Source organism: Phasianus colchicus, chromosome 1 (assembly GCF_987193195.1).
Source record: "Phasianus colchicus chromosome 1, bPhaCol1.hap1.1, whole genome shotgun sequence".
Classification (NCBI taxonomy): Eukaryota; Metazoa; Chordata; class Aves; order Galliformes; family Phasianidae; genus Phasianus; species Phasianus colchicus.
Genome location: NC_143436.1, coordinates 58,467,294 through 58,493,787, shown reverse-complemented (window position 1 = coordinate 58,493,787; position 26,494 = coordinate 58,467,294). Strand labels below are relative to the sequence as shown.

Sequence of the window (26,494 nt, the reverse complement as noted above, 5' to 3'; positions counted from 1 at the left end):
AACTTTTGCATCTGTTTTATAGCATGTGCTTTCTGCTGTCCCTCCTCCTTCTCTCTTATCTCACAGTGAGAGAGCTCTTATGCAGCTGGAGGCTAGAATCCTGGACCTGGGCAAATGCAAAGAGCAAATTCAGAATACTTGTCTGTTCCTGCAGAGAGCAGCAATCAAGCACTGCACAGACATCTAGCTCCCTCCAGAACTCAGAGCACTGCTAGTGAGATAAAAACACCCACGTAGCATAGTACAAATAGCCCTGCAAGAGCCAGCTGTGTTGCTGTACACACACTTGATTTTGTAATCATTCAACAACCTGAACAGCCTTATCTTTAACAACTGTTCATAGGATTAAATGCTAAATTGTCACAGGCCCAAATCTGCATGAAGACCAAGAAAAATGCAGCAAATTTAAGGTGAGGACTTTACTGAGTAAACAAATTAATCTGATAAGCAATTTGAAACGGCAGCAATTCTCCTTAAATAACTGTCTTTATTCTGAATTCATTCTCACTGTGCCTGCAGTAAAGGAAAGTAATTATATCGAACAGAAGCCACGTACGATGTGAAGCCACTATTAATGAATAAGGTACAAAAAGGAAGTAATTGCATTTTAATGGGAGCCAAGCACAGAAAGCCAGGACTTGCATGTATTTATTTTCCTTTGTGGTGAAGAAGGTAAAAATTCACTCATGGATTGCTGAATTCCTCCTATACACGAGATCAAGAAGTGCCCCCAAAGGTTGTAAAAACCCATTCAAAATTTCAAAAGCTGTTAGAGGTAAGCATTTCAGCACCAGGTGTTCAGGACACAATTTTCTCAGGAATTAGCACTCTGTCCCACTCAGTACATAGGAAGACAGGTTTCCTAAAGGGCTCTCTCTCTCTCTCACTGGGGTAAGTATCTCAGAGCACTTGATTGCTGTGGTGGTGGTCATCGAGTACGGGGCAGTTCTCAGCTTTGAGAAAATCAAGGATTTTGTCCCTTGGTAAAAAAAATAAAAATATATAATTTTTTAAATTTTAAAAATCACTGTACAGGGATCACTATACAGGGCTTCACCCTGATCTGTAGGAACAGAAGCAGTACTACCTCATGATTTCCATGATTACAGAAGCCAATCTTTTGATTCTGAAATGCCTTTTAAATGTGGTATTTTTTCTACTGCTATAGAAAGAGAAGCATTTACTTACTCCAAATCAGTTTAAGAAGTTAAAAAAAAAAAAAGCAAAAAAAAAAAAAATACAATAGCAATTTTGTTCCAAAATGAATTCTTTTTACAAGGCTCTTTGAACAAAACAGAATTTGTACCGGATAGAAGCAAAAGCAATACTCCACTAACTAAAATACTATAGAAGGCAACTCTACAATGAATCAATGACCTTGATGTGATTTTTACTTTGTTAATGTATTACAACTGATAATATCCCCTACACGTAAGCTCTGCGCTTAATCACTGCCTCTTCTTGACTGTAAGTGTTGCTCTGTTCCTCCAAGTCACTCTTTTCCAAGCAGGTTTTGTTCTGATTCTCACTTTGCTCAACTTACACTCAGGATGGCCTTGAATTTGTTCCCAAGTGAACACAGCACGGACCCAATTCAAACTGAAAGATGGAGCTGCAGACATGTGCCAGAAAGATATTGTGTGATGTGTTACCTATAGGGGAACAACTAGATTTATACTGGTTACAAACAATTTATCTGAAAAAGAAATGGACAAGAGTCATTTGTGGAAAATGGATCTCTAATTTTCTTCTCATTTTCTTTTAGTCTGAATCACATGTATTAAAGCCATTAAATTATTCAGACAGTTGCTGCTGCCAAACTTTTCAAGCAGTGTCTGTTTTGTACTCAGTGACTGCTGAAGGGGTCTGTCTAACTGGAAGATGGTTTCCAGAACTGGTTACTTTGTTCTTCTGTTTGCTTCTTCTTATCATCTGGTATGTTTGCTTTGCTGATCTAGGGAAAGGACATTCTTACTGTTCTTTGTCACGTTCTACAATCAGCACAAGAGAGACCCCATCTCGGCTGGCTCTTCAGCTGTCTGTCTCAGTGGAACACAAGATCCATCTTAATACCCACGAGACAGGTGCAGGAATAGACTGATACATTCAGTTTACTCTGCATTCACGTGTCTGCAGGAGATTGCTGAAAACGAAAAGTCGTAATAAGCTCTTTGGAGTTTGGCATTTCCCTATATCCACATAGAAGCAAAATGCTACACTGCAGCAGTTCATACGTCAAACTGAGACCAGTAAACAGCTGTTCTGCAGAAAATTATTTGCTATGTACTGTGAATAGAAACCTCATTTTACGTAGTTGGCTTTTGAAAAGCAGACGTGCACATTTCTCAGTTGTGCTCTGTGCATCTGCCCCAGCCTAGTCTACCCTCAGGGCATGGGGTACAGACTTTGCTTTGGCCAGTTCTTCATGCTGAAGAGTCGCCTACAAAACTTTTGCAGTAAGCCCAGATAGGAGAAAGGATATAGAGAAGGTGATGTGGAAAATAAAGCTTGAAAGGAAAGGAAGTGAAGAACTAGAAAAGGAGAGGACAAAAAGAAAAGAACAGAGCTTTCTCTCTGTTTCACTGCTGGGAACAGTAATGAGTGTAAACATTTGCTGATGGCATATCTTTTATCACAGTAAGTCCCACAGCTTCAGGCATTTCCACAGCTCAAGGGCAGTGACTAATGCCAAGGAGGCTGGCCTGCTCCTCCAAGCCAGGAGAGTGAGACAATGAGCACGTAAGAAAATTGGCACACACGGCTATTTAAACTTTCTCCCCAGAAAGTCTGTATTAAATACTAAAAGAAACTCCTGCAGGCACGAGAGGGTCAAACAAGAACATTTATCACATCCAGTTTTTCATCTTATTAGTCAGCACAGAAAAAAGGCATCTGGGATACAAACCAGAAGGTAAGAAAACATGGAGGTCCAGATTTCCCATGAAATTTCCCTGTATTTTTCAAAATCACCAGTTAAATCTGCAGAACAACTAAAAATTGAAAACTACTTCTTTTAAAAATATCTTTCTCCCTCTCCTACATGTATTTCTGCTCCCTGGAATCAGGGATGCGTGAATCAGAATGACAGTAGAACTGGATGAAATGCTCAGATTATTTGTCCAAAATGTCTCATTTTCCAAAGGTACAAAAGCAGTCTTGAGAGAATTTAAAGGGGAAAGCTTTCAAGAAACATAAGGAAGGAAATGGAACTAGAAAAAAAACCTCCATTTGAAGACATCAGAATTTCATTAGCTTAGGCCTGCAATGAGCTTGAGGCTGGTCCACACTGTAACCATCATTCTGTTCTGTTTTTCTTATATGGCTTACTCTTGTTCCCACTTAAATTAACGAGAAAAATCATATTTCCTCATGTTACATCAGCAAGAGGCCAAGCCACAGAAATGTATCTCAGAGACTCACAGAGTTCTCTGTGAGTTTTATTTCATCTTGAAATAACAAGCCTCATTCTCAGACTAAGGGAAACACAACCAAGAATTTAGTATCCAGTCTCACCCCTCTAGACCACCACTTCTCCTCTCAATTTTCACATTTCTCAGCTCCATGAGACATGAATTATTCATGGCAAAATTGCCTCTCACAATGCAGTGCTCAGTACAATGGCACCCTTTTTCAATCAGGGCCTCTGGGCACTCATGCAATACAAATAATCATAATGATAGCAACAATAATAACAGTCAGTCATGCTGTTCCTGCTGGGCATCCACTGCTAGTGTGTGTCCCACAGATCTCAGATCACTGTACTTCACTGCAGGCTCCTGGTCAGTGCCAGGCAACACTCTTGAATGAAGCTGCCTCATGCCTTCATAAGAAGAGAGAAACTTTCCAATTTACCTTTCAGGTTTTTGTTTAACTATAGCAGCTGTTGCCTAATATGAGAAAATCCCTCATTTTTATATCTAATTAGTTTAAGTAGCTCCTATTATTCTGCCTCCTGTAATACTAATTATTACGCTAGCTGCATGCCTGCATGACTAATGAGTTACATTAAAGACAGGGAGTTCTGCAACCTTCAGAGGGAGACACATGATGCCAGAACAGGAGACATCAGCATCTTTCAAATAAAACAAAATCACAGTCCTAACAAATCATTTATTCTCCCCCTACATTTCCTCCAGCTACTCTTCAGAAGAAGACATTTTTTTGCTGCTCAAAGGCAAACTTGAGGGAGGGCACCACGGAAAAAGCAGACTGCCTATCCTGTAAAATGAAATGGGTCACAAGCAGTCAGTCCTGTTTTTCAGTGTTGCACCCAGTTTGTCTGAGCAACAAGTAGCTGCATATCCTGTGAGCAATTCATTCAGAAATTGTCACTGTGAGCTCCTTGCAACAACCAACAGCCGAGTCATTCTGCCAAAGAGCAGATAGTCTGCCCTGGCAATGCTGTTAGTCAGATGCCCTCTCTGCAGGTAGGAATCAAAGCTGTAGTGCCCAGAAACCACATGTTGCATTCTGCTTGTGGCACCAAAGTTGGTAGAGGAATATATCTGCTCATTAACAAAAGCCCGGCTCTATGTTTTGACAGCAAGCTTTCCTAAGAAGATGCAAGGTCAGTTAATGTCAAACACTGTCATAAATCCACTGAGATAACTAACATCAAAATGAGACCCTAGTTAAAGATGGTAGTTCAGACACCCTGAAGTAAATTGTCACATTCAGACTGGGAAAAAAAGGAGCAATTGCTGCTAGTAAGAGCATGCAGCCAGCACTTAACAGCTCCTACCTGAGCAAGTGCACCTGTTACTGTAACTGTATGACCCTGAAAAATCATTTAGTTTTTCTGACTTTCAATAATTATTATTGTTTACACTGTACTTCCTCAGCTCTTTGGAGTGATAGTAGGGTAACCTGTTTGTTTTCTGGAAATTCTTCCTGTAAAGTTTCCTAGATAGAAGAAGTTATGTAGTGCAGATTATTTATTTTGCTATTAACTCTTAAATAAAGCTCTTCAAACAATGGGAAATTAGTAAAAACAATGTAGGTGCACATACACCAACAAAGACAGGAAATGTGCTGAGGCATTGCTGGAGCGATGTGCTACACCTGATCTTCATTACAGAAAAGACACTGAAGCCATTATAATCTATTTCAAATCTTGCCTTCCTCTGAACAGTCTTTAAAAGCATGGGTACTGGATGACATGATCTTTAGATGACACTCCAGTTATTAAAGACAACAGTGGCATAAGTTGTATTAATGTTTGCCAGCTCTAGTAAAATTGGTTTTTTAAGTGTAAACTGCTTATCCTATTTTGCTTTATCTTTATCAAAGGTACAAATAGTTCAAAGTAAGAATTATGGAGAGAGAGAGAGGGAGGAAAAAATAAGAATGACAGAAAGCCTGAGCGAAAAAAAGAAATAAAGCCAACCAGGCTACCTAGCTCAGTAAAAATAAATTTCTCCTCTCTCAGCAGTAAAACCAAAATGTTTCCCAAATCCTGACAATATCCCATTCTTTTCCTCTCTGGTTGGCTGGAACCTGAACAATCATCAATCACATTTGGGTGGCCATGAAGTAGGCCAGATGGAATTTGTCGGAATTTCTGCTCTTCAGTGCAAGTTGGCCATCAGAGCAGCTGCTCAACAGACATGCCTGATTCTTTTGCATCCACCAACATAGTTTAGGGAAAACTTGAACATCCCTGGCACTTCAGACACTGATTAGAATATGCAGTTGCACGTACTAGAGGAGAGGTGTCTGCTTCTGCCAGGATCCCGTGATAAAAATTATTGTTTCATCCTTTCCAGCCTTTGTGACAGGATTTCTCATAACTTCATTTCTGTACTAAATAAACAAGCCCTGGTGTCTAGAATATCACTGTCACAGCACTGACAATCTCTCTGTCAAAACTGATATTCAGGAATGTACACCAGTTTTGACTATTTCAGCACAGCAGCCCAAGACCAAGTTATTGTCATCCAAAACAAGAGCATCTCATAAATATATGGAAAAAAAAAAGAGTCCATTAGGAATCCAGATAAAATTCAAATTCCTAATTTATCATCTGCTCTCCCTCTTGAAACCAATATTAGAGGTTCTCTAATAATTCTCCTCTTGCAAGCAGTGATCTCCAAGACTACAATCCATTCTTAGAGTCAGCTGTTCAGAAGAAGAACACTGAGACAGAGCAATTGCTAATAAGGAAAACATACAAAAGTTTAAAGGAAAAAATATCCAGGAAGTAGAGTTATTTTCCAAACTTCAAAAGATTCAAAAAGATTTTAAGGTTTTTCCATGAATGCTGACAAATGATAAATCCATAAGAATTCTTAGATCACCAGTTTATCAGAAATTCATTGATTTCTAATGCAAATGAGGTTGTCCTGACTTAATTTAGCAGAAGTCTTGCTGCAGATCAAGGAAGGTCCTCAAAAAAAAACAAAAAACAAACAAAAAAAACAACCAAGAGATGTTTTTGTCAGTGAATCTGCAAACAACCCTTCGAGTTTTTCTGTATGTATAACTTTTTTTCTGTTAAACATCATTCAAACTCCCCGAAACCGTACTCAACTTTTAAAGTAGTTCAGTGAGAGGAGAGAAAAACAGGATTTATGCTATGAGCATAGCTTTGCTATGTTCATGAGCTGAAAAGCAACAACAGAGCAGCATTTATGGATGATATCAATTTATTTGTGCTGTTCTCCAAGAGCAACGAAGGTGAGGAAGAACTTCAGCTACACTATGAAAATGTGCCAGGTGAAATGTGAGACACGGTGCTGCACTGGACAAGTCTAGATGGAAAAAAATTCTGACTTACATTCATTCTTGGATTCTTAACTAATCATATTAATTCATTTAAGAAAAATAGTATTCAGGGACTATCGTGGAGGTCTCAGATAAAGATATCTGCTCCACGTGCAAGTTGTGAGCAGAAGAAAAACATTTTAGATAATGAGTAAAAGTGTGAATAAAAAGAAGTGTTATAATACTGTTTTCTTTTTCAATACAAATCCGTAGAGAACAGGCTAGAAACGCTGTGCAATCCGGTCACTTCGTCTCAGAAATTATTTAGTAATAACAAAAGGAATTTGGGCAAGTCCATTAGAAAACATCATGGACAGATTTTAACACAGCAAAATACTGAAGTCAGAAATTTTAGTTTTAACAGCAGGCAAGTGACAAGAAATAATAAAAGATACATTAAGCTGCAATTGATTGGAGAAGCTAAATGGAGGTTTTACTTACCCCAATAATAATACCAAATCAAAAGAAAATGCAATGCAATGAAGAGGTTACAAATACAACCTAATGAAAGGAAAAAATCAGGCCATGGAAAAGAGGGCTAGTCAGGAAAACTATTAAAACAAATCTTTTTTCTGAATATACTGCTACTTTTCAGGGAAATAATCTTGGTCATCTCACATCCATTTTTGGTACTCCCAGCCTATTGCTGTCACAGATGTTCTCAGTGATGAAGTTCTTGAAGCCTGCACTGGTAACAGTTAAGCAGTAGAACAGATTCCTTTAATCAACAGGACCCTCACCTACAATTCTGTTGTCAATACCTACAGATGCTAGAGAACCACTGCCTTTCTACTCCAGGCAATCACAGTGGCAACTGATTGCAGCTGATCAGCATTTTCAGGTTTAGCTGCATTTGAATACAGACTTCACACAACACTACACCACAGGAAAAAGATTGCTGCTTCCAAATAATGTATTATATGCTTTCTTCGCTTGTAGTCCTGAGTTGCTGATGTGAGGCTACAGAAGAAAAGGGAGCCTAATATGTATCTGTAGCCCATTTCAAGTGCTCAAGCAGTAACCTAGATCTTACTTATTGGTTCCAAAGAATTAAATTCATTCTATTCTAACTATAGATTGCATACAGATTATTTTTTCCTTAACCTAGATACAGGTAGGGACTTACCTCCAGCCTGTAATGTCCCTCACCTCAGGAAGCAAACAGAAATATTCTTCCTTTCACCAATCAGACTTTAACTCAGTAATGAAGTTCAGTAGGGCACAACATTTCACACAGTATTCAACTTCTTGACCTAATTTCTTCCTCTAGTTCCTCCTACTGCTGTCAACACACTGACCAGTGCAGTTCCTAAGCAGTCATACACACTGATCTGCAATATGGACTGCTTATCTTCAGCTCAGGGCCCAGGCAGACTGCAAGTGTTTGACTTCCACATTTGCTGCTCCTTCCAATGCCAACAGCAGATGAATGAGCAGGTGGTACACAGGAAGATGCTGTAAGATTTCTAATGCAAGTCAGGAGAGCAGAATTTCTGCCCAAATTTATTATGATCACAAACCTACGCTTGTACCTATTTCAAATCAAACGAAGTCAGATTTCCTGTTTAACTAGCACTACATAATTATCTTGCTGCAGATGGTCACAATCCAACTTTTGGGATTACAGGAATTCTAATACAGGAATGACACATGCTCTACTAGGACACTGCCTCTAGAGTTGTAATATGAAATGTCCCTGTACCAACATCATCAATGCTCTGCTTTGTTTCCCTCTTTTCCAGCAGCCATCAGTAGAGCCCACCAACTCCACAGAGGCAGGACTAGGCAGAAGGCTGGGGATGGCTCGAGCAGCAGAGCCCTTCTGGCAGCACAAGAAGAAACTTCATTCAATAAACTCCCAAATGCATGGAAATTTGCAAAAAAAAAAAAAATAATAGAATAATAATAAAACTAAATCCTTCCCTTCTAACTAATAAGCAATAAAATTACACAACTCCAAGCCCTTGTTACATTTATTCCCACTTTTATTCCCCCTCAGTCACTTCCATGCCCAAATGAAGATGTTTATTGCTGCTAACTCAACAAAGTCAGCTGGTTTCCAGAAATCTAGTTGTATGCTTTCTGCTTCACAACTTGCATTATCTACACAGGTTCTAGACTCAGCACTTATCTGGTAGCTCCACTGAAGGTTTGCAAGGTTGCACCAGGCAGAGTGCTCCACAGATCACTGGTGCACCACCACCCACAATTGGAAAATTGCTCATCCGAGTTCCACCTGTAACCTCTAATCACATTTATTTCTATAATTATCCAAATATTCAAAGCCTGGAATGTTTCTAACCTAGTTTTCAGCAGCAAATGCCAGAGTAACATAGCTTGTATCATTTACATAAAAAATATTAGTTTGGCTGTGTTAACAAGATCTCACAGCTTTAGCTTCCACTATAAATCATCCTACGTACGTAACACATGTTATTCCAATGAAAGAATATATTAAAAGGCCTTAATAACTAGAAATAAAATAAGTTTGTCTAAGAGACACTAGGAAACAAAATGAGCATATGCCTTCTTTTGTACTAGGAATTACAGTTAAATAAGACATAGGCGGTCTCGTCCCTGTTGTCTTCAAATAAAGAATATATAACCCAAAAGGTGCAGAACACCTACATGCCCTCTTTTCAGCATGCAGGGAGCAAAACATCCCTTGAACACTACATGTCCAGGAGGAAAGTAGTCCCTTTTTCAATTCATCATTATTCAATACCAAATGTCAATATGAAAGGTGTGTTTATCTCAACAAGACATGTTCTTGCATGCTATTATTGGAGTGCTCTTGTCAACAAGTGAGTTATGCAACAATTCACTCTGATGGTCTGCTGCACATCAACAAACTGGTGGCAACACATGTAGTCTTGGGTTAAAACTGGGGTCCTAATCTTCAGTTCACCTCTTGTCTGTTACTTTTCATTTACTGTATAATGCAGGAATATTGCCTGCCTGACAGCTGGGAGACAGGAGAATGCAGACTGAGGAAAGGCTATGAGAGTACAATCTCCTGTTCCTACTGAAGCATGTGAGACATCACAATTCCATCAACCTAAATGAAATAGCATGCAACTACAAGCAAATTGAATTTACCTTGAGGTTTGGGTTTGGTAAGCTTCCCACAGGGCTTTGAGATTGTGACAGTCTTCTGGCAGTCAGCATTATGAAGAGCTCTCTTTAGGTTCCCAGTTCGAGTTTTCAAGGCAGTATTCAAGTCACATTCTCCCCAGGCCTGGAACTGGTATTTACACTCTGCTGCAATGAGTAAATAAATGGTAATCTTTTAAATAGAAGAATTGAGAGTGAAAACAAAAATGTTATCATTCCAGTACAAAAGAGTAACATTATAACCACTTTCATCACAGACAGCTGGTGCTCCTAGACAAAAGGATCATGCAACTGGAGAAAGGAATCCCAGGAGAATTTTAAAAAATCCTCTTGCTTTTGCATGAATATTGTGTTATTGTCAATACAGAATGTAAATAAAATGAAAATATATTGAACTGTTGAGATACACAATAAAGAAAAAAAGAAAGAGAAATGAAAACTCTGTTCAAGTTCTGTATGATTGTTCCTCCATTTGTGTAATGTCAAAGGTTAAGAGATAAGGGTTGAATAGTTTCAAGAAGGTATGTGAAACTATGGTCTTGTCAAGTCTGAAACTGCTGCACTGATTGCTTTGGAAAGGTCACACTCATGTCAAAGCCATACAAGTTGTTTATTAAAAAAAAAAAAAAAAAAAAAAAGCAGCTAACTTTGCAAGAGTTGCAAAGATCTGAGTTCTGGACAGACATCTTGTCTGGGAGAGGTCTGAGGTATCTTTCTCAATTGCCATATATAAACTTTATAAAATGATAAAATAATCTGGCCTCCATTTAGTGCACACACACTGGTAGCCATCCATGCTCCATGCTGCAAATCACATAACACAAGGTCCCATAAAGCCAGTAGTAACCATAGCGGAGGTTCACAGCTGTTAGAGAACAGATGACTCTTACACTGCTGCCTTAAATAGGGTTCTACACCAGAGGAAAACAGATTTAACCGTGCTGCTGGAACACTAAGTTTACAATATGTAGATTATCTGGATTGTCTGCTGGAGGAGCTGCTTTGCTCTGAGGAAGCTGCCTTCTATGCCTCAAATTATTTAGTTGCAACAGACTTGAAATTTGGAGGTAGATAGCACCTTATTTGCAGAGCTAAGAAGAAAATATAGTCTTTCTTCATCATACTGAAGTAAAAAGAAAAAAACAGTCCCTTGAAAGTGTGATGCTTACCTCCAAATTGCTTCTTCCAGTTGCAGGGAATCTTACACTTCTGAGTCTTGGTGGTTTGTTTGCACTCTGCTCCAGTGCGAGTTCCCTCGCGTGTCCCCAGGCCGCAGTCTCCATTGGTGGGCACACAGACACTCCACTGCCATTCCCCACAGTCAGATTTCTTGGCCTTTTTCTCTGGTGGAAGACAAGGAAGCAAACACAAGATAAACGGTCAGTACTCACAGCTGATAGAGAAATGTCTCTTCGCTAAACAGTCTCAGCGCCTGAGAGAGTAAATATGGAAGATGTTTGTGAAACAGCTTCACAAGCAAAAAATCTGGCATGCCCTTCAAAATTCTGCAAACATTTCAGCCTCTTATGCTTTAATTCCAATCACAATCATTCAAAGTCAGTTCCACTATATCTAATAGTCAAATCAGACTCTCATCTTTGGAATGGGGAATCTACACACCCTCAGGGATCACTGAACAAAACACTCAGAAAAGGACATAAATAAATATTTTCATTTTCATCTGGAGCAAACTACACCATATAGATAAGAAATTTATGTTCTGACATTGTGTATTGGGATTTGAACACCTCCTGGAAAAAGCAGAAACTTTTCACTTGGCGTATATTGTGTTACATTTTATGCCAGATTATAACCAAATCTTCAAAGGCAAGTAAGAAACTACATATAAAAGGATATGTAGATACAAGATAATTATGGTTCTTGAACTTCCTAGTGTAAACACTCAGAATTTGATCAGAACACCTCGAAATGCTGATAGCCCATTCAAGTTTTGTTTCTTAGGGACGAAAGCAGGTGCTGTAGGGACAAAAGTAGGGACAAATCCAAGTGTTGACCAAAATAATAATTAAGGCCCCAAATATCACATGTGATTTTAAATAATCTTATATATAATGATTTGTGCTTGAGCTCTTCCATATTTTATAGTGTTTCCATACAGCCACACTGATTAGAAACACCTTTTTTTTTAATGGAAATACTAATTCTAATAGACTAAAAAGTCATGTTAACCGGTGTGTAAGCAGCATGTAAATAATCACAGAATCATAGAATTGCTCAGGTTGGAAAAGACCTGAAAGATCATCAAGTTCAACTGCAATCTAACCATACTACCCTAAAAGATATAAGATCTTAAGAAAAACACCATAAAGTGCAATTTTTAAAAAACATCAAAAATGAGTCTGATAGATGTCAATTTTCCACTCCAGGCCTCTCTGTATTGCAGTGGGTCTGAGTCCATCACTAGCAAAAAGCAATTACCATTGGATGTCTGGTCGTCTGTTTTCAGCAGAGAGTTCATTTAGTCCTTTGCTGGAGGATTTTCACTCTCATGGCACTGGTGTCACAATTGCATATAACGCACCAAATAAGTAACATGATAATTACTCTTTCATTGTTCTTATGTGATCCTCCCTTAGCCTAGAAGGAACTATTCTCAGCAAATTTTAAGGAAAGATGTCTTCAATATCCATTCTGTGATAAACTGAGGACTTAGTCTCTGGTGCTCTCAAGCTGCCAGCTTTCATGAAAACTAATGTCTGTTTTCCTACTGAGCATAGGAAAAAATGTCACTGCCACAAATACCTATCATGCATGTCAAAAGGTTAATGTATGCCTTGAATTTCAAAACAAAACCAAAAGCATTTTGTATTGCCCCACACATGCAATCTGCCTCAGGGATTAACACTGTATTACACTAGACCTTACCTGGTTTCTCTTTCTTTCCAGCCTCAGTGGTACTCACTGCTGCCAGAATGAAGACAAGTGCCAGGAGAGCAGCCGTGAACATTCGACGTTGTTGTTGTTGCTGTAACATTCTGGGGAAAAATGAGATTAAGGAAAATAGGCTTGGTTAGTTTGCAAAAGGTGGGATTCCATCAAAATGGCAGCTACAGCATTTTTAGGAAGCTCAGCTTCAGGGACAGAAGACACAAGTCAAACACAATGAGCTCCTTACAAAGAGAATACAAAGATTTTTAACATTTATTTTCCAGTCCCTGTACTAAATCCCTAGCCACTCATGCTATGGACGAGTTTTGCCACAGAATAGTCAGTAATTACTGTTCTCTGTCAGAGAATCAAGACTCATGATGGGCCTGAAACTTCTCTTCTCTTTCCTGACATCTGGCTGTGATTTATTGTGTACAATTTCAAATAGAATATGTTTTGTGTTACATCTTACCTTACAAAGTAGGGAATCCAATACTGTCTACCTTGCAAGAGATCAAGTTCTTATTAGGCTTACTCAACACCTGAAAAGAGCTTTATTCATGAAAACAACATTTATAGGTAAATCTGATGCTATTTTAATTGCCATTGCTATGTTGCTACCTATCATTTCCTTCCCCTACAGCTAGTGTCTCTTTTTAATATCAGTTAAGCTAATTGCCTGAAATGCAAAATGGGTACAGAGGTAGGACTTGAATACACAGACACTATTCATAGCATGCTAATGAACCCAAAAACTGGATTTAGGAAACAAATGTTCCAATATAAAAAGAAATTAATATTGTTTGTTTAGTGGTGAAGCATCAGTTATTAGCCAGTCACCAAAAGTCATTTAGAACTGGCTGACACAAATAGTTTACATGTATTCTTCCTTTTTACTTTGTTGTAATTTGCATTAGCACATTTTTGGTATCGTTTCACGCAGAATCACAGAATCACAGAGTGGCCCGGGTTGGAAAGGACCTCAAGGATCATGAATCTCTACAGGAAGGGACACCAACCTCATTTAATACTATACCAGGCTGCCCTTCTGGCCTTGAACACATCTAGGGATGGGGCATCCACAACCTCTCTGGGCAGCCTGTTCCAGCACCTCACCACTCTCATAGTAAAGAACTTAAACATTACCAAAAAGCATGGCCATAACAGCTCTATATGTGAAAACATCATTCTTTCCTTTTCCCAAAGACGTCTCTCGAGTAGGCAACAGGGTTCCAAGATGGTGGAATAAAAGTAGCTTGGATGGAGCATTTCTCCACCTTCTTTTTTTCAAACCAAGGCCTATGCTATGCCACAGCCTAGAAGGAGGCATCAACAGTGCCACTATGATGGCATTGAAAGCTAATCTGATGCCATAGATATTTTAGAGGAAATACGAGTTCATTCTGCTAAGCATAGCAAATTTATGTGAGAAATAATTCTCACTATGAACTAAAGACAAAATGCATCGGAAATTTAATTTGGCACTTCTCAGTATTCCCTGCTGGCAAAAATCTTGTTCAAAAGCAACATAATTGTAATTGACATGAACAACAGGAGTAGAATCCACAGCACAAGGACTTTATTTTTAAGTACACAGCTTTAATATCATGCTAGAAGCCAAATGAGAAAATTTAATTTTCTTATTTAACTAAAGTTCATATGAAAACTGCAAGATACCTGGCATTCATATGCCTGAACTAGCTGTTATTAGCACCAGTTTAGTTTGCTTCAGAAAACAACAGATCCTATCACAAAGAAAGGACCAGAGAACTCAAACAGAGCCTGGACACATACTGATCCTGTGTGAGCTTTACTGTGTAGTTTTTCTTTCTTTTTCTATATTTTTTTCCATTTAGAGAGTCTCATATTTAAAAAAAATGAATAAATAAATGAGTAAATAAAATATGCAATAAATAGATAGATAGATAGATAGATAGATAGATAGATAGATAAACAATCTGTCTTTTAATTGGTCTTACTACACAAACTTTTTCTTCATAACTAAACATACAATATTGTTAAGACTTCAACTTTCTCCCTTCAGGCACTACCCCTTGGAGAAACTTCACCATCAGTAGCGCTGCATCTCACCTCTCATCCCATTTTCACTACAATTTCTCACTTCCCCTCCTCCAAATAACTAACTCCCTAGTTGGAGTATTAACACTCATGTGGAAACACATAGGGAAGGACAAACAGTCTTTGATGAAGCAAGGCAGCATAGGGGCTTTGTAGCACAGGATGCCACCACATGCCAGAGAGGCACGTGCTAAGGAGGCAAAGAGCTTCCTCCTACACCACTGCTGCCAGCCCCAGGGACTTGGGAAATGGTAAGACACAAACTCATAAGCTGCCAGAAACAGCGAGAATTGTAAACATCTTTTCATAGGGAAAATGCCTTATATTGAGTTAACAGAGACTTAAATTTGAATTTCATCAGTATTATTTTCCACAAAATTGGAAGGAAAAGTACCTACTTTGTGGAGTCTGAAAAACTCCAAAAGCTTATAAACAAAACCCTATGAAGCCCCGATGTAGCATATTTGCCAAAGACTCCAGGTTCCTCTGCAACTGAAATCCTTGCCAAGTTGTCTAAGGAAACACTGAACCCACAGATATGTGTATCCCTCTGGCAGAGGGAGACAAGCTATTTCCTAAAGTGCCTTTGCTATTAATTATAAGCAAGTGGGAAACTGTGCTGACAGAATGATGCCTCGTTTCACACCTCACAAACACATTGAATCTGATGTAATATGTGAGACTACAGCAAATTACATCATTGTTTTATACATGATAGATCAGCAAGGGCACATACACTCATGAAATTATAAGTATCTCCTATGACCTAAATATAGTACCTATTAAATATTAAGTATTTCTTCAGAAGGAAAGAAAATCCCACTTGTCAATAATTATTCAAGATGAATCCTCCATTTTTCTTGCAAGTATTTCACTTGGTCATTAAAAGGATGAGGAGAAAAAACCTGTCAATCTGGACTTGTTTTTGAAAACAACATGTTCCACTAAAAATAGCTCCTTCTTCATAAGGTGTCAAGCTTTTCCTTTTCCATTACATTGTGTGTTAATATTTCCAGTTCAACCTTCGATTTAAATATTACTAGCAAATGGACTCATTTTTTATGTTTTGATTATTGTAATGAAACTTCTGTTTATACCAGTGGAAATTACAGATTAAGGGGTCATGAAGGGAAAGTATTTCTAGAAATCTATATGACAGGCCCTAAACAGAACAAATAGCAGAATATAAGCAAATGGTAGCGATATATACAAACAGTAAGAAGAGGTAAAATTACAAGAGTAAGAAATGAGACATTTGGGGTGGAAGGATCTGCAGAAAACAGAGAGAGAAAAAGTATAGAGAGTTTGGGACAGGTTAAATGATGAGTTGGAACAAGATCAGAAAAAGAGTAAATAAGAAATGACAACACTAAAACCATGAAAAGAGCACCAAAACAGAAATAGAAATGAGAGAAATGGTTAACGAGAGTTAAACGCTGAAACAGAAAATGTTAGGAAAACATGAAGTGTGTAATGAGGTGAGAACTGAAGCCCAGCTGAGATGCACTGTAGCAAATGGCTTCTCCCAACAACACTGAGGCACAGGAATTACTTCAGTCTTACAGTTGATTTCTTAATCAATCTCTGCTTGGAAGAAAAAAAAAAAATAAAGGAAAAATCAGAGAAAGTATGGAGCAGGTCAAAATATCTATGCTGAGCACCTTTCTACACAGAAATCACACTATATCTGCAGTTTAAAAAGATCTGAACGGAGCGTCAGCATCCATTCCAATCCCTCACTGCCTCCTGATCTAATTTTACAGTAACAACTGTCTTTCCTTTCCTGCTCCAATAGGAACAAGTCATCTTTTCAACAAGACCATCCAGAATAAAACAGGCAATTTCAGATGAAGTTCCGCCAGTGAGCAGCAATGCTTATTTTTCTTAACCCTACCGAAGTTAGCATATGCAGCATATCCTAGGATCACATATGCCTTTTGCAGGTGGCTTTCTTCCTGCTAATAACTATTACTCAGAATCCCTTCCCTTCATCTGCTCTTCCTGAAGCGACTGGCAAGGTCCCAGCTTTTACAAACAAGTGTTTTATTCTTAGTATATACGAGTGTAATTTCCAAATTTCGTCGCATGATTTAACCCATCCATATCTTCCAGCTTTTCCAGTATAGTATGCCAGACATCATCTATGTTGACAACGCAGTTAATCTAAAACACTGCATGAATTGCAATGCTTTACGTATTGCCATTTCTTATGACAGAGCATGGGCTTTATAGTGAGTTTGCAAGGCTTAAGACTGAGGCCTGCTCTGTCTGAGCTTTCTTAGATCTGTCTACAGATTTGTCCTATTTGGTTTTGCTGCAGCAGCAATTTTTCTAATTGACCATCTGGCTATGTCTAATTTGATTTACTTTTGTTTATCTTAGTGTGGAGCCCCCCAGGTTTTATGATTTATCTATTATAATAACTAATAACTCACTATAGAAAAAATACAAAACTAGTGTCTTGGGAAAGGCTTTGAGAAGAGGAGACAGAATATAGTGTTAAGTACATGTATGGAGGACACCAGCCTAAAGGCACAGGGTAAAAAATGCAGACCCCATAGCTGTTTAAAAAAAACAAAACCAAACCAAACAAAAAAACAACAACAAAAAACACCAATGGTCAGATAACAAAATGCAAACCTAGAGCTGGATGAAAGCAGGGGTAGGAAAGATAACAAAGAAATAGTTCATAATATATGCAAGAGGGACTGTATATATGGTAAATCCATAACCAGGAGCTGTAGACCAGTGGAGAAACAGAAAGGTACAAAAGCAGGTCAGCGAGCATTTAAATTGGACTCCAAGTTGATCCTAAAGTGTGGAAAAAGAAACTATCAGCATGGACATCATGTACTCCAGATGCTGACAAACCACCATGGCATCCCCATTATCAACATTATAACAAGACCACTGACCTTACAGCTCAGAGGAGCTGCAGATGAATCAGCATAACATCAGAAAAAGCAATAGAATCCTCTTTTTTTCTGATTGAATTAATAATTTTTCATCAAGTGCTACAATAAAAACTTTAATAAAGCACAGTTTGATTAGTCCCAGATTAGTCATATCTAGAAAATCAGATAAGTGAGCTAGAATGGGAAACAGTCTCCTTTCTGTAAACACATGCTGTGTTTAATGAAACTTAATGTTTACCTCCATTTCTTAAATTAATTTCATATTCAAATGTGTTCTATTTTGCAGTCCCCTGAGGGTAGTTACCTGAACCTATTTCCTTTCCCTTTCTTAAATGTAAATACTACATTTGCTCTGCTCCAATTGTTCAACAGCAAGAAACATTTGGTGCATGTTTTAAAAAACTTTCTTAAAAAACTCAGAATGTCAAGTGTCATTTTTGCAGTAATCTGACATGCAAATACAGTTTCACTGTTAAAAAGAAGTTGAAAGCATTCATTTCCTAGGAGTTTGACATCTCTAACAGCAGCAGAGACTTCAGCTTCCCCAGGTCTCTTTCTCATTCATCACACAGCACATGCCCCTACATGCTAGTGATCTTCCATATAGAAAATTGAGGTAAACACACACCTTTGGAGCCAGACTGTAAACCCTAGTGATTTCCCTCCCCTCACACACACATGCACGTATTTCCTCCATTGTCTTTATTTGCAACACTATGAAAAAATCTAAATTTTCTTATATTTTCATTTATATTTAAGTCAGCTTGATTTCTGTTGATTCTCAGTGGACTGCAGCTTCTTGATTTCCAAAACTGTACTTTCTTGAACAAGCAAAATTCCATTTAAAATTCCATTTATGCTCCAGATAGCACTTATGGGGCTGATTAACATATAAGTTTGGAATTATTCTCTCGTTGAGTGACCCAAATTTCCTTTGGGTCAACACAACATACATTTCCAAAAAAATGACTTTTAACATTGAAAATCTTAATCATACTTGTAAAGTTTATGACCCTATTTTATATAAACTGAATCATCTTGTTAACAGTTGACACTCATGGTTATTTTTCAGGATGACCTTTAAGGTCATCAAGTTTCAATAGTCCTATGGTAACTGTGAAGAAATCCCATCCACAAATGCTTAGCCCCTATTATTATTAGCACCATTTGCCCTCTACATTTAGAAAGAAAACCTTTCTATAATGAGAATTATAGTTATCTTCTATAATGAAAATATTTAATGCTATTTTATTTTCCTCATGCATAACACTAAAATAAACTAAAAACAAAACCTAGCTAAATCCACATCCATGTGGATTTATGTGTTGACATAAAGAATTTAGACATTTTTCCACTCCTCCAAAGTAGATCTGAATCATATGACTTCAATCTTACGCTTAACAGCCTACCAGCCTTTAATAAAATACCCAGTGATATTTGCACATACTAAAGTTCCTTAGATTTTCTCCTATTAATTGTGCAGGCTACTTGAATCCAGTATTTCTCATTGTTCTCATTCCAATGTCTTTCAGGCAATAGCTTTTCTTAACACATCTACTGTGACTACTCAATGAAGTAGTTTATTTGTAGTATTTTACTGTGGCTATCCTGTCACTGTATTGCAGTTTCTTTAACTGATGTTAATCTTTATTAACTTTCTTTATTTTCCTTTCTGAATAGGAAACATAAGTGGACATGGAAAGTGGACATGGAAATTGGACAAATTTCTCTGTATTCTTCCATAGGGGTAAAGATTCAGAGGCCTTCCTTGTGGCATGAAGACTTGAGCCAACTTGCTGCTGTTCTTCATTTGGTTGCACCTTCATGGATCTAAGAAATGTTGTGTAGAGATCAAACAGATATATTATTTTATATTTAAATAAAAGCCAACTTTTGAGAAGAAAGAAGTACCTGTAATTAGAACAACTGAATGGTCTATCAAATTATACTATCTCTGTTGTTTGCGTGCCTTCTCATTTCTAACCATGGTTGTGTTTTAGAATGATCTTATTAAAGAAAACCTATTAGAATAATCATGATATTTTGGGATCAGTACCACAAATACCAAGTAGCCAGTAGTCTCAGTATGTGTGCTAACAGAGTTTCAGCTAACAGGCATTTCTCAGCTTTTCTTCCTCCTCTCCTCTTCGCTGCCAAGGTGAAGAGAAGGGCCCCCCATATGAATGTGCCTCCAGCAATGCTCTCCCCTCTGTGGAGAAGGGGGAAGCTGCTAAACAGCAGAAGGTAGGGAAGAGCAGTTGTTTCAAAGGAGAGCCAGTACTGGAAGGAACTACAGAAGTAGCAACTTGTTCAAGCAGTATAGTAGTGGATAAAAAAATAATAGGAATCAGCCAGGGACAAGTAGAAAAATTTACGAAAACTAAAATTATATTTGGTCAACTTTTTTTTTTTTTTTTTTAAATTAGCATTTACCTTCAGCTACGGGGCAGGGCAGCCATAATAACAAGCCACAATCAAAGAGTTTTGCTAAAAATGAAAAAATAATCATAGCATGACCCTGATGATAAGTCAAACATTTCACTTCAGAAATTGAAGTGTGCAGTTTGGGGACTAAACATTTCAATATGTATCCTTCCAGCATACACATCATTACAGGACACACACACTTAAACACACACACACCAAAAAAAAAAAAAAAAAAAAAAGAGCATTAAATACAGTGGGGGATATGCCAACACTATAAAAATGAGCAGGGAACTAGAAGCAGCATGATGGAAGAAAACAAAATGTAAACAAAGAAAAAGTTGAAAACAATGATCAATTAGTATGCCCCATCTAGCTTTGTTCAATTAAATGAGCAAAAGTAATTAGTTAACTTGTGGATAACAGTTCCCCTAGCCTTTGATATTTGCATAGTTGATTGCATGCTTGTCTCTTGCATCAGGTTAGGACAAACACACTCTGTGGATATTTTCTATTTCCCTGAACATAAATTAATAGTTCAAACTGATAATGGATATCCCCGGGAATTCTGTGTTTTAGTGCAGACCATAATTTAGAACAACTCAAGACTAAGGAAAAGAATTTGGCAAAATAATACAGACTGAACTTTTTTTCCAGTGAAAATGTTTTGTCAGAATTGAGATGTTTCATGGGAGAACATCTCCCAGTTTCAATGAGATAAGACAACAGGTTTTGGAAAGTGTTTTTACAAATGATAATAAATTTATTTTTGTTCTTATTAGTTAGTTTATTAGTTATTAATAAACTATATTCCCTACCATAAAAATATAATGTTATACAAGTTAAATCAAAGATCCTACTGGTTCTCATAGACAGAATCTCCAAATGCTTCTGTAAGACAACATCAGACCTAGAAATCTGAACCTGCAGCTGGGTTTATGGTTATCCAGCCCTTTCTGCCAGAGAGCATCAAGAGCAATGCCGTTCCTGCATTGCAAGTTTTAAACAAAATATCACCAGCCCAGGACACTATAATCCATATCTGATCAAGAACATGGATCCAATTGCTATAGAAGATGTCTTCTTCTTTTTTTGTGTGTGTGTGTGTGAAAGTTTTGCACTCAAGCAGCAGTGAACACAAATACAATGGCAATAAATAATTTCTTCCTGAGAGGCAAAGTATAATAAGAAAAGATATAGTGTTAAACACAAACAACAAGAAGTATGTTGGTTTAAAGGCTCAGGAAATGAAAATAAAGGAGGGATGCCTAAAACTTTCCAAAAATTTTATGTTTCTTTCTCTCCAAGTTTCCAACAGGAGTTTTTACAGAAGCAGTTTCATTTTCAGAAAGCCTAGAGAAGGTGCTTGTTTTTATTAAATAATAATAATAAAATTATTGGGAAAAAAAAAAAAGTATTTTCAGTATCATAAGATGATGTTAAGAAATTAATAATGTAAGTGTGCAAAAACCATGCTGTCCTGTCAAGATAAACACTGCATTTATTAACTGTAAAAGGGCAGTTGATATTTTCTCTATAGGTCCAAGCTAGTGAATAGAGTTCATTCGTCTAGACCTGGCCTTCCCTCTTAGAAGCTACAATGAAAGATGAAATGAACTTCACTGTAGAAAGCAATTTTCTCCTTCTTTCCTTGACCTTTTTATACTCTCATCCACAATGTACATATTTACCTCCTCTGGTTTGCTCATGGTGGGTCTGAATTAGTCAGTGCTCTCAAGCGATAACTAACACTGACTTCTGCAACTGTCTTACCATCTTTCCCTTCCCACAGCTCTAGCTGAGTTGTTTAAAAAACAAAACAAAACAAAACACTACTGAAATTTCAGTTCATAAGACTATATTCCTGGATTCACAGAATCACAGAATCACAGAATCACAGAATCACTAAGGTTGGAAAAGACCTATAAGATCATCCAGTCCAACCATCCACCCATCACCAATGGTTCTCGCTAAACCATATCCCTCAACACAACATCCAAACGTTCCTTGAACACCTCCAGGGAAGGGGATTCCACCACCTCCCTGGGCAGCCCTTTCCACTGCCTGACCACCCTTTCAGAGAAGTAGTATTTCCTAATATCCAGCCTGAAATTCTAACTGGAAGGCCCCTTTTAAGTCACTTCTGTTACTGTGATTCTTTTTTTATTCTATCACAGTGCTCACAATTTCTTTGTCATTACCTATGAAATCACACCAAATTTCTTTACATTTTCATTTTTTCCAAAACTAGATACGAGATTAAACTATCCTGGATTTGATGAGACAAGAACACCGGGAAGATCAGAGAAGACCCATATACATTCTCTAAAACTACTTTTTGGCTCAGTAGAGGAAGGCCAAGCTTCTGAATCAACTCCTCTGTGCGTCATCTTTATCCAAGTGTTTCTCCTGAAGAAATCATGTGTTGTAGTCATGAGTTTCCACAGTCCCAGTTATCAGTAAATCCTACATCTCTTTCAACTCCTGATTCATGGTTTCTCCAGTGTGCAGAAAATGCAGACACTTGATAATGGCAGAAGGACAAAATGTCTATCTGGGAAAAAGTAAGTTCTTATTGCAGTTATTCTTCCTGCCTGCCTTTCCTCCCAACAGCTAGTTTCTTTGCTTCAGCTAGAGCTCTTCTGGTTTCCTGAGACTGTTAAGTCACACAAGGTATTTTTCATGGTTTTGCAGTGCCTCTCACAGAAGTGCCTAGATTGCCACCACTCCAGGATCAGAAAAGAGGAAAAAAAAAAATGTAATACAGAATCTTTTGCTATAAGACAGTTAACACCTATTTGGACAGCTAATGTGTTTTTATCTACCAGAGATATATTTGAGTATCTTCTGAAAATATTAGAGAAAGGGATGGCATATTTCCATCCATTTGACAAACATATGACAGAGAAGAGTCTTTCACTGCCTCTGTCTGGACAAGAGAAAGTTTTCTTTGCTATTCTAAATCTACTTATTGAAGCAGAATAAACTTAGGAGGCTTAATTTTCTTAACTGTAGGTTTTGTAACAGTACCCCATGGATATCATAGGCAGAAAAAACAGGAGTGATCAATGAATATAACTATTTTTGTAATGAGGTCCACAGCCAAAGACTATTACTTCTATTATGAGAGAAAAAAAAATGGCGTGCAGATATATACTGATGTTATCACAGTCCCAGTGGTCACACCATTATTTATGAATATATCACAATTTGAGAGCTGTAATATGAATTTCTTAAGAAATAGCTGCACCATACAAGCCAGACAGATGTTTCCATGTATCCTCATTTTCTTTTTCTCCTTCTACCCCAATGAGAGTGTTTTCAGCTTGATGGCAATAGGCAAATTACAGCATCTATTACTGCTCTCACTCCTCTGTCAATGAAATAAGGATAATAGCACTTGCCTCCTTCAAATAATACCAAGAATCCGATAATGAAAACAATTATGTAAAGGAAGAAATATTTTATTACCCAGCATCAGCTGCAGTTTGCTCTTGTCTTCTGGATTTTGTCTCTCTGCAGTTCCAGCAGGGTGACCAGGCTGCCCCATACAGAGGAGAATGGCAGCAGTACTGAACAGCTCCACTGCCTCAATGTGTTGTTGCAGGAAAGCTGCAAGATACCATTTATCTTTGACAGCTACCATTCTCTGATGGTATTTATATACTGTCAAATACTTGAGTGTATTTGAGTTTTGCTTTGCCTGAGCTGACTGTTAGGTTGAGGGCATTTTTTTTCCTCTTTCCAGTCAGATTTGGGGAAATAGTCTTTATTGCTTAAAAAAGAAAAAAAGAAAGAAAAAGAAAGAAAGAAAGAAAAAAGCCCATTTTGTTATTCAGATGGCCTATGGCCTTTATTAATCTTTTTTAAGTACTGTATTAACCTATCACCACCACCAAGAGACAATTTCTTCAATTGACAAAAATTACATAATTTTTGGGACAGTTATATGAAACTGAAAGAGGAAAAAATAATAACTCAACCAAAATAAATACGATGTGCAAAGAAAATTTGATTTTTTTTTACGTTGTAACATAGGGCTAGAATGTGTTTTAAAGGCATTCTCAAAAACAGGTTCCCTTACTCCAGTGCAATTTAACAACCAACCAGAAATGGCAGAAATCACAAAAGGACATGGGCTGGGGATTTCAATGGCAGCAAAAAAAAAAAAAAAGAATCAGGACTTAGAACTCTTTTCAGATACAGGAGCCTGGTAAATATTTATCACTATCATATTAGTGCCAGCAATGAGCAATACTTTTTGATGGCTGTTGTGAAGCACCAGCAAGCATGGATGGCAAAAGGTTGATTTCTCTGACAGCATCTCAAAGTGGTGACACCACTCATAGGAGTTCAACACAGAAACATCCAAACCTGGGCAAGGAAGGAAAGAGATCACTTTCACCTAAGTTCAAAAAACAAGCTCTGGAAGCAGAAATACATCTATATTTTTTGTTTTGTTTTGTTTTGTTTTCAGATAAAGTGATAGTTCTACACCTTACTCATGAAAACATTCCATGAAGAAAATCCCATTTTCAAATACAGCCAAGAAGACTGTTACTATTTCTACTCCTGTTACTTATCTTAACTGCATTAAGTTTCATATATCTCCAAGGCTTACATATATAGCTATATAGAGATATATATGTTAAAATATATTATGGATATACCATTACATGCAGATGGTAGAAGACAGACTCATAGAGTGTACCTTACATGAGAAATGAAACTTCAGGGCAACCTCTTAGTCTTTTAGACTGTTGGGGACTTTTGTACACTCCTTAAAATCTTCCATTTTGGAAGTCACTGCAGAACTGTATACTCCCAGCAAAACAATTGGCTGCAGAATTAATCTGCTTGTTGCTGTGTGAGTACTATTCAGGGACCAATGTGCCTGTCAGCTATCTTCCAGCTATGCAAAAATTGAAAGCACTTGCTTTTTTTCAGTATCTGTTTTCATCTGGCTGGTGTGAGAGCGATGGAGGTGAGGTGAAAGATTTTCATGACTGATAGATTTTCTCTGTCATTACTTCCATCAGTTGCAAAGCATTGGTAAACAATCCATAAGGAAAATCCATTTGATTAAAAATCTTATCATCTGACACCCTTCTGTATGGCGGCATTCACCACTTCTACTTGCTCTTTTGATTATCTTTCTAAGTCTCGTTTTCTCTAATCCCAGGTAATGCCTTCCCTTCCCTTAACTCCTTGATCCCTGAATTTCCATTCTGAAGAGAATCTCCTCATAAGCCACTAACATTACAGCTGCTTAAGATCACAAATCTCCCTTAAATCCACTAAAAAACACTTTATAAATGGGAATAATAATAATAATAATAATAATAATAATAATAATAAAATCACTAGAACTTGAAGACATCATTCAACCACTGGAAGGTGCAAGTCTTTAGAGAAGCCATGTTCTTCTAAAACCAGCTTTCTTCAGAGTTGTCTTTCCATGCCACAATGGCTACTTATTTATTATTTATTGTTTTAAATAAAGTTCAGGTTCTATGAAGACATGTGTAGATAATTGTACTTGTGACATACTGTATTATCACAGCATCACAGAACAAGCACAGTACATGCCAGGAAGACAATTAGAATGAAGTTGGCATTCTTGGAAAGGAGTCTACTTTCCTGGAGGAGCCTGAAGTAGTGCTGAAAAGCAGCTTTGATTCAAATAGAGTTCTCATTATCATATAAATAAGACTTTTTTTTAAAAAAAAAGTTGTATCTATGCCACATACCTCAATGCAATAATAACTGGAAGAAAAAAAAAAATGCAGGTTGAGAACAACAGAGATTTGCTGTTGACATTCTGGTTGGTTGTTTCCAGACAAAATCCTTTCCCTCTTCTCTCCAAACTAGGCTCAAATTGGCTTTGGATTTATATCACAGCATCCATCGAAAATCTATTTGAGAACAACCCCCTTGGGGCTTTGAAAAATCATTTAGTTACACAAACTGAGTGCTAATCCACTGTCAGAAAAGAAAAAGAAAAAAAAATCATTTGAGGTTATGCTTTCTGTTTAGCTTTACATTGATTTCAAAGAAAAATAAATAAATAAAGCTTGGAAGATCTAGCTTTAGATCCTGTCTGTGATTGATAGCAGAGGTTTTGATTACTGTTTCCTACTCCTCAAAAGATTCCTAACTACAGCTCAACTATTTCTGAGGTGGGTATCTCAGTCTCCCATGCAGACACTCTACTTGTCTCAAAGTACAGAAGTTTCTAATGGCCTCAGAGGCATTTTCCTAGAAGGAAGGATTGTTATGCCCTAGTGACTATTTATTTTATACTACATGAT

The 26,494-nt window shown here is 37.5% G+C and overlaps 1 protein-coding gene across 3 annotated transcripts in view; it reads right to left on the bottom strand.

Moving 5' to 3' along the window:
• PTN (pleiotrophin) overlaps positions 1–26,494 on the bottom strand; it is a 72,416-nt gene that overhangs the window by 9,890 nt on the left and 36,032 nt on the right. For 2 of the 3 annotated variants that reach the window (XM_031589810.2, XM_031589811.2), the window contains exons 2-4: positions 12,763–12,872; positions 11,046–11,219; positions 9,862–10,023 (exon numbers count right to left, since the gene is read on the bottom strand). In XM_031589810.2, the coding sequence (XP_031445670.1) occupies positions 9,862–10,023; positions 11,046–11,219; positions 12,763–12,871 (445 nt within the window). In that variant the 5' untranslated portion in view covers position 12,872. Of the gene's footprint in view, positions 1–9,861; positions 10,024–11,045; positions 11,220–12,762; positions 12,873–23,654; positions 23,674–26,494 lie in introns of those variants that run through there. The other variant, XM_090144545.1, reaches the window with a different exon arrangement.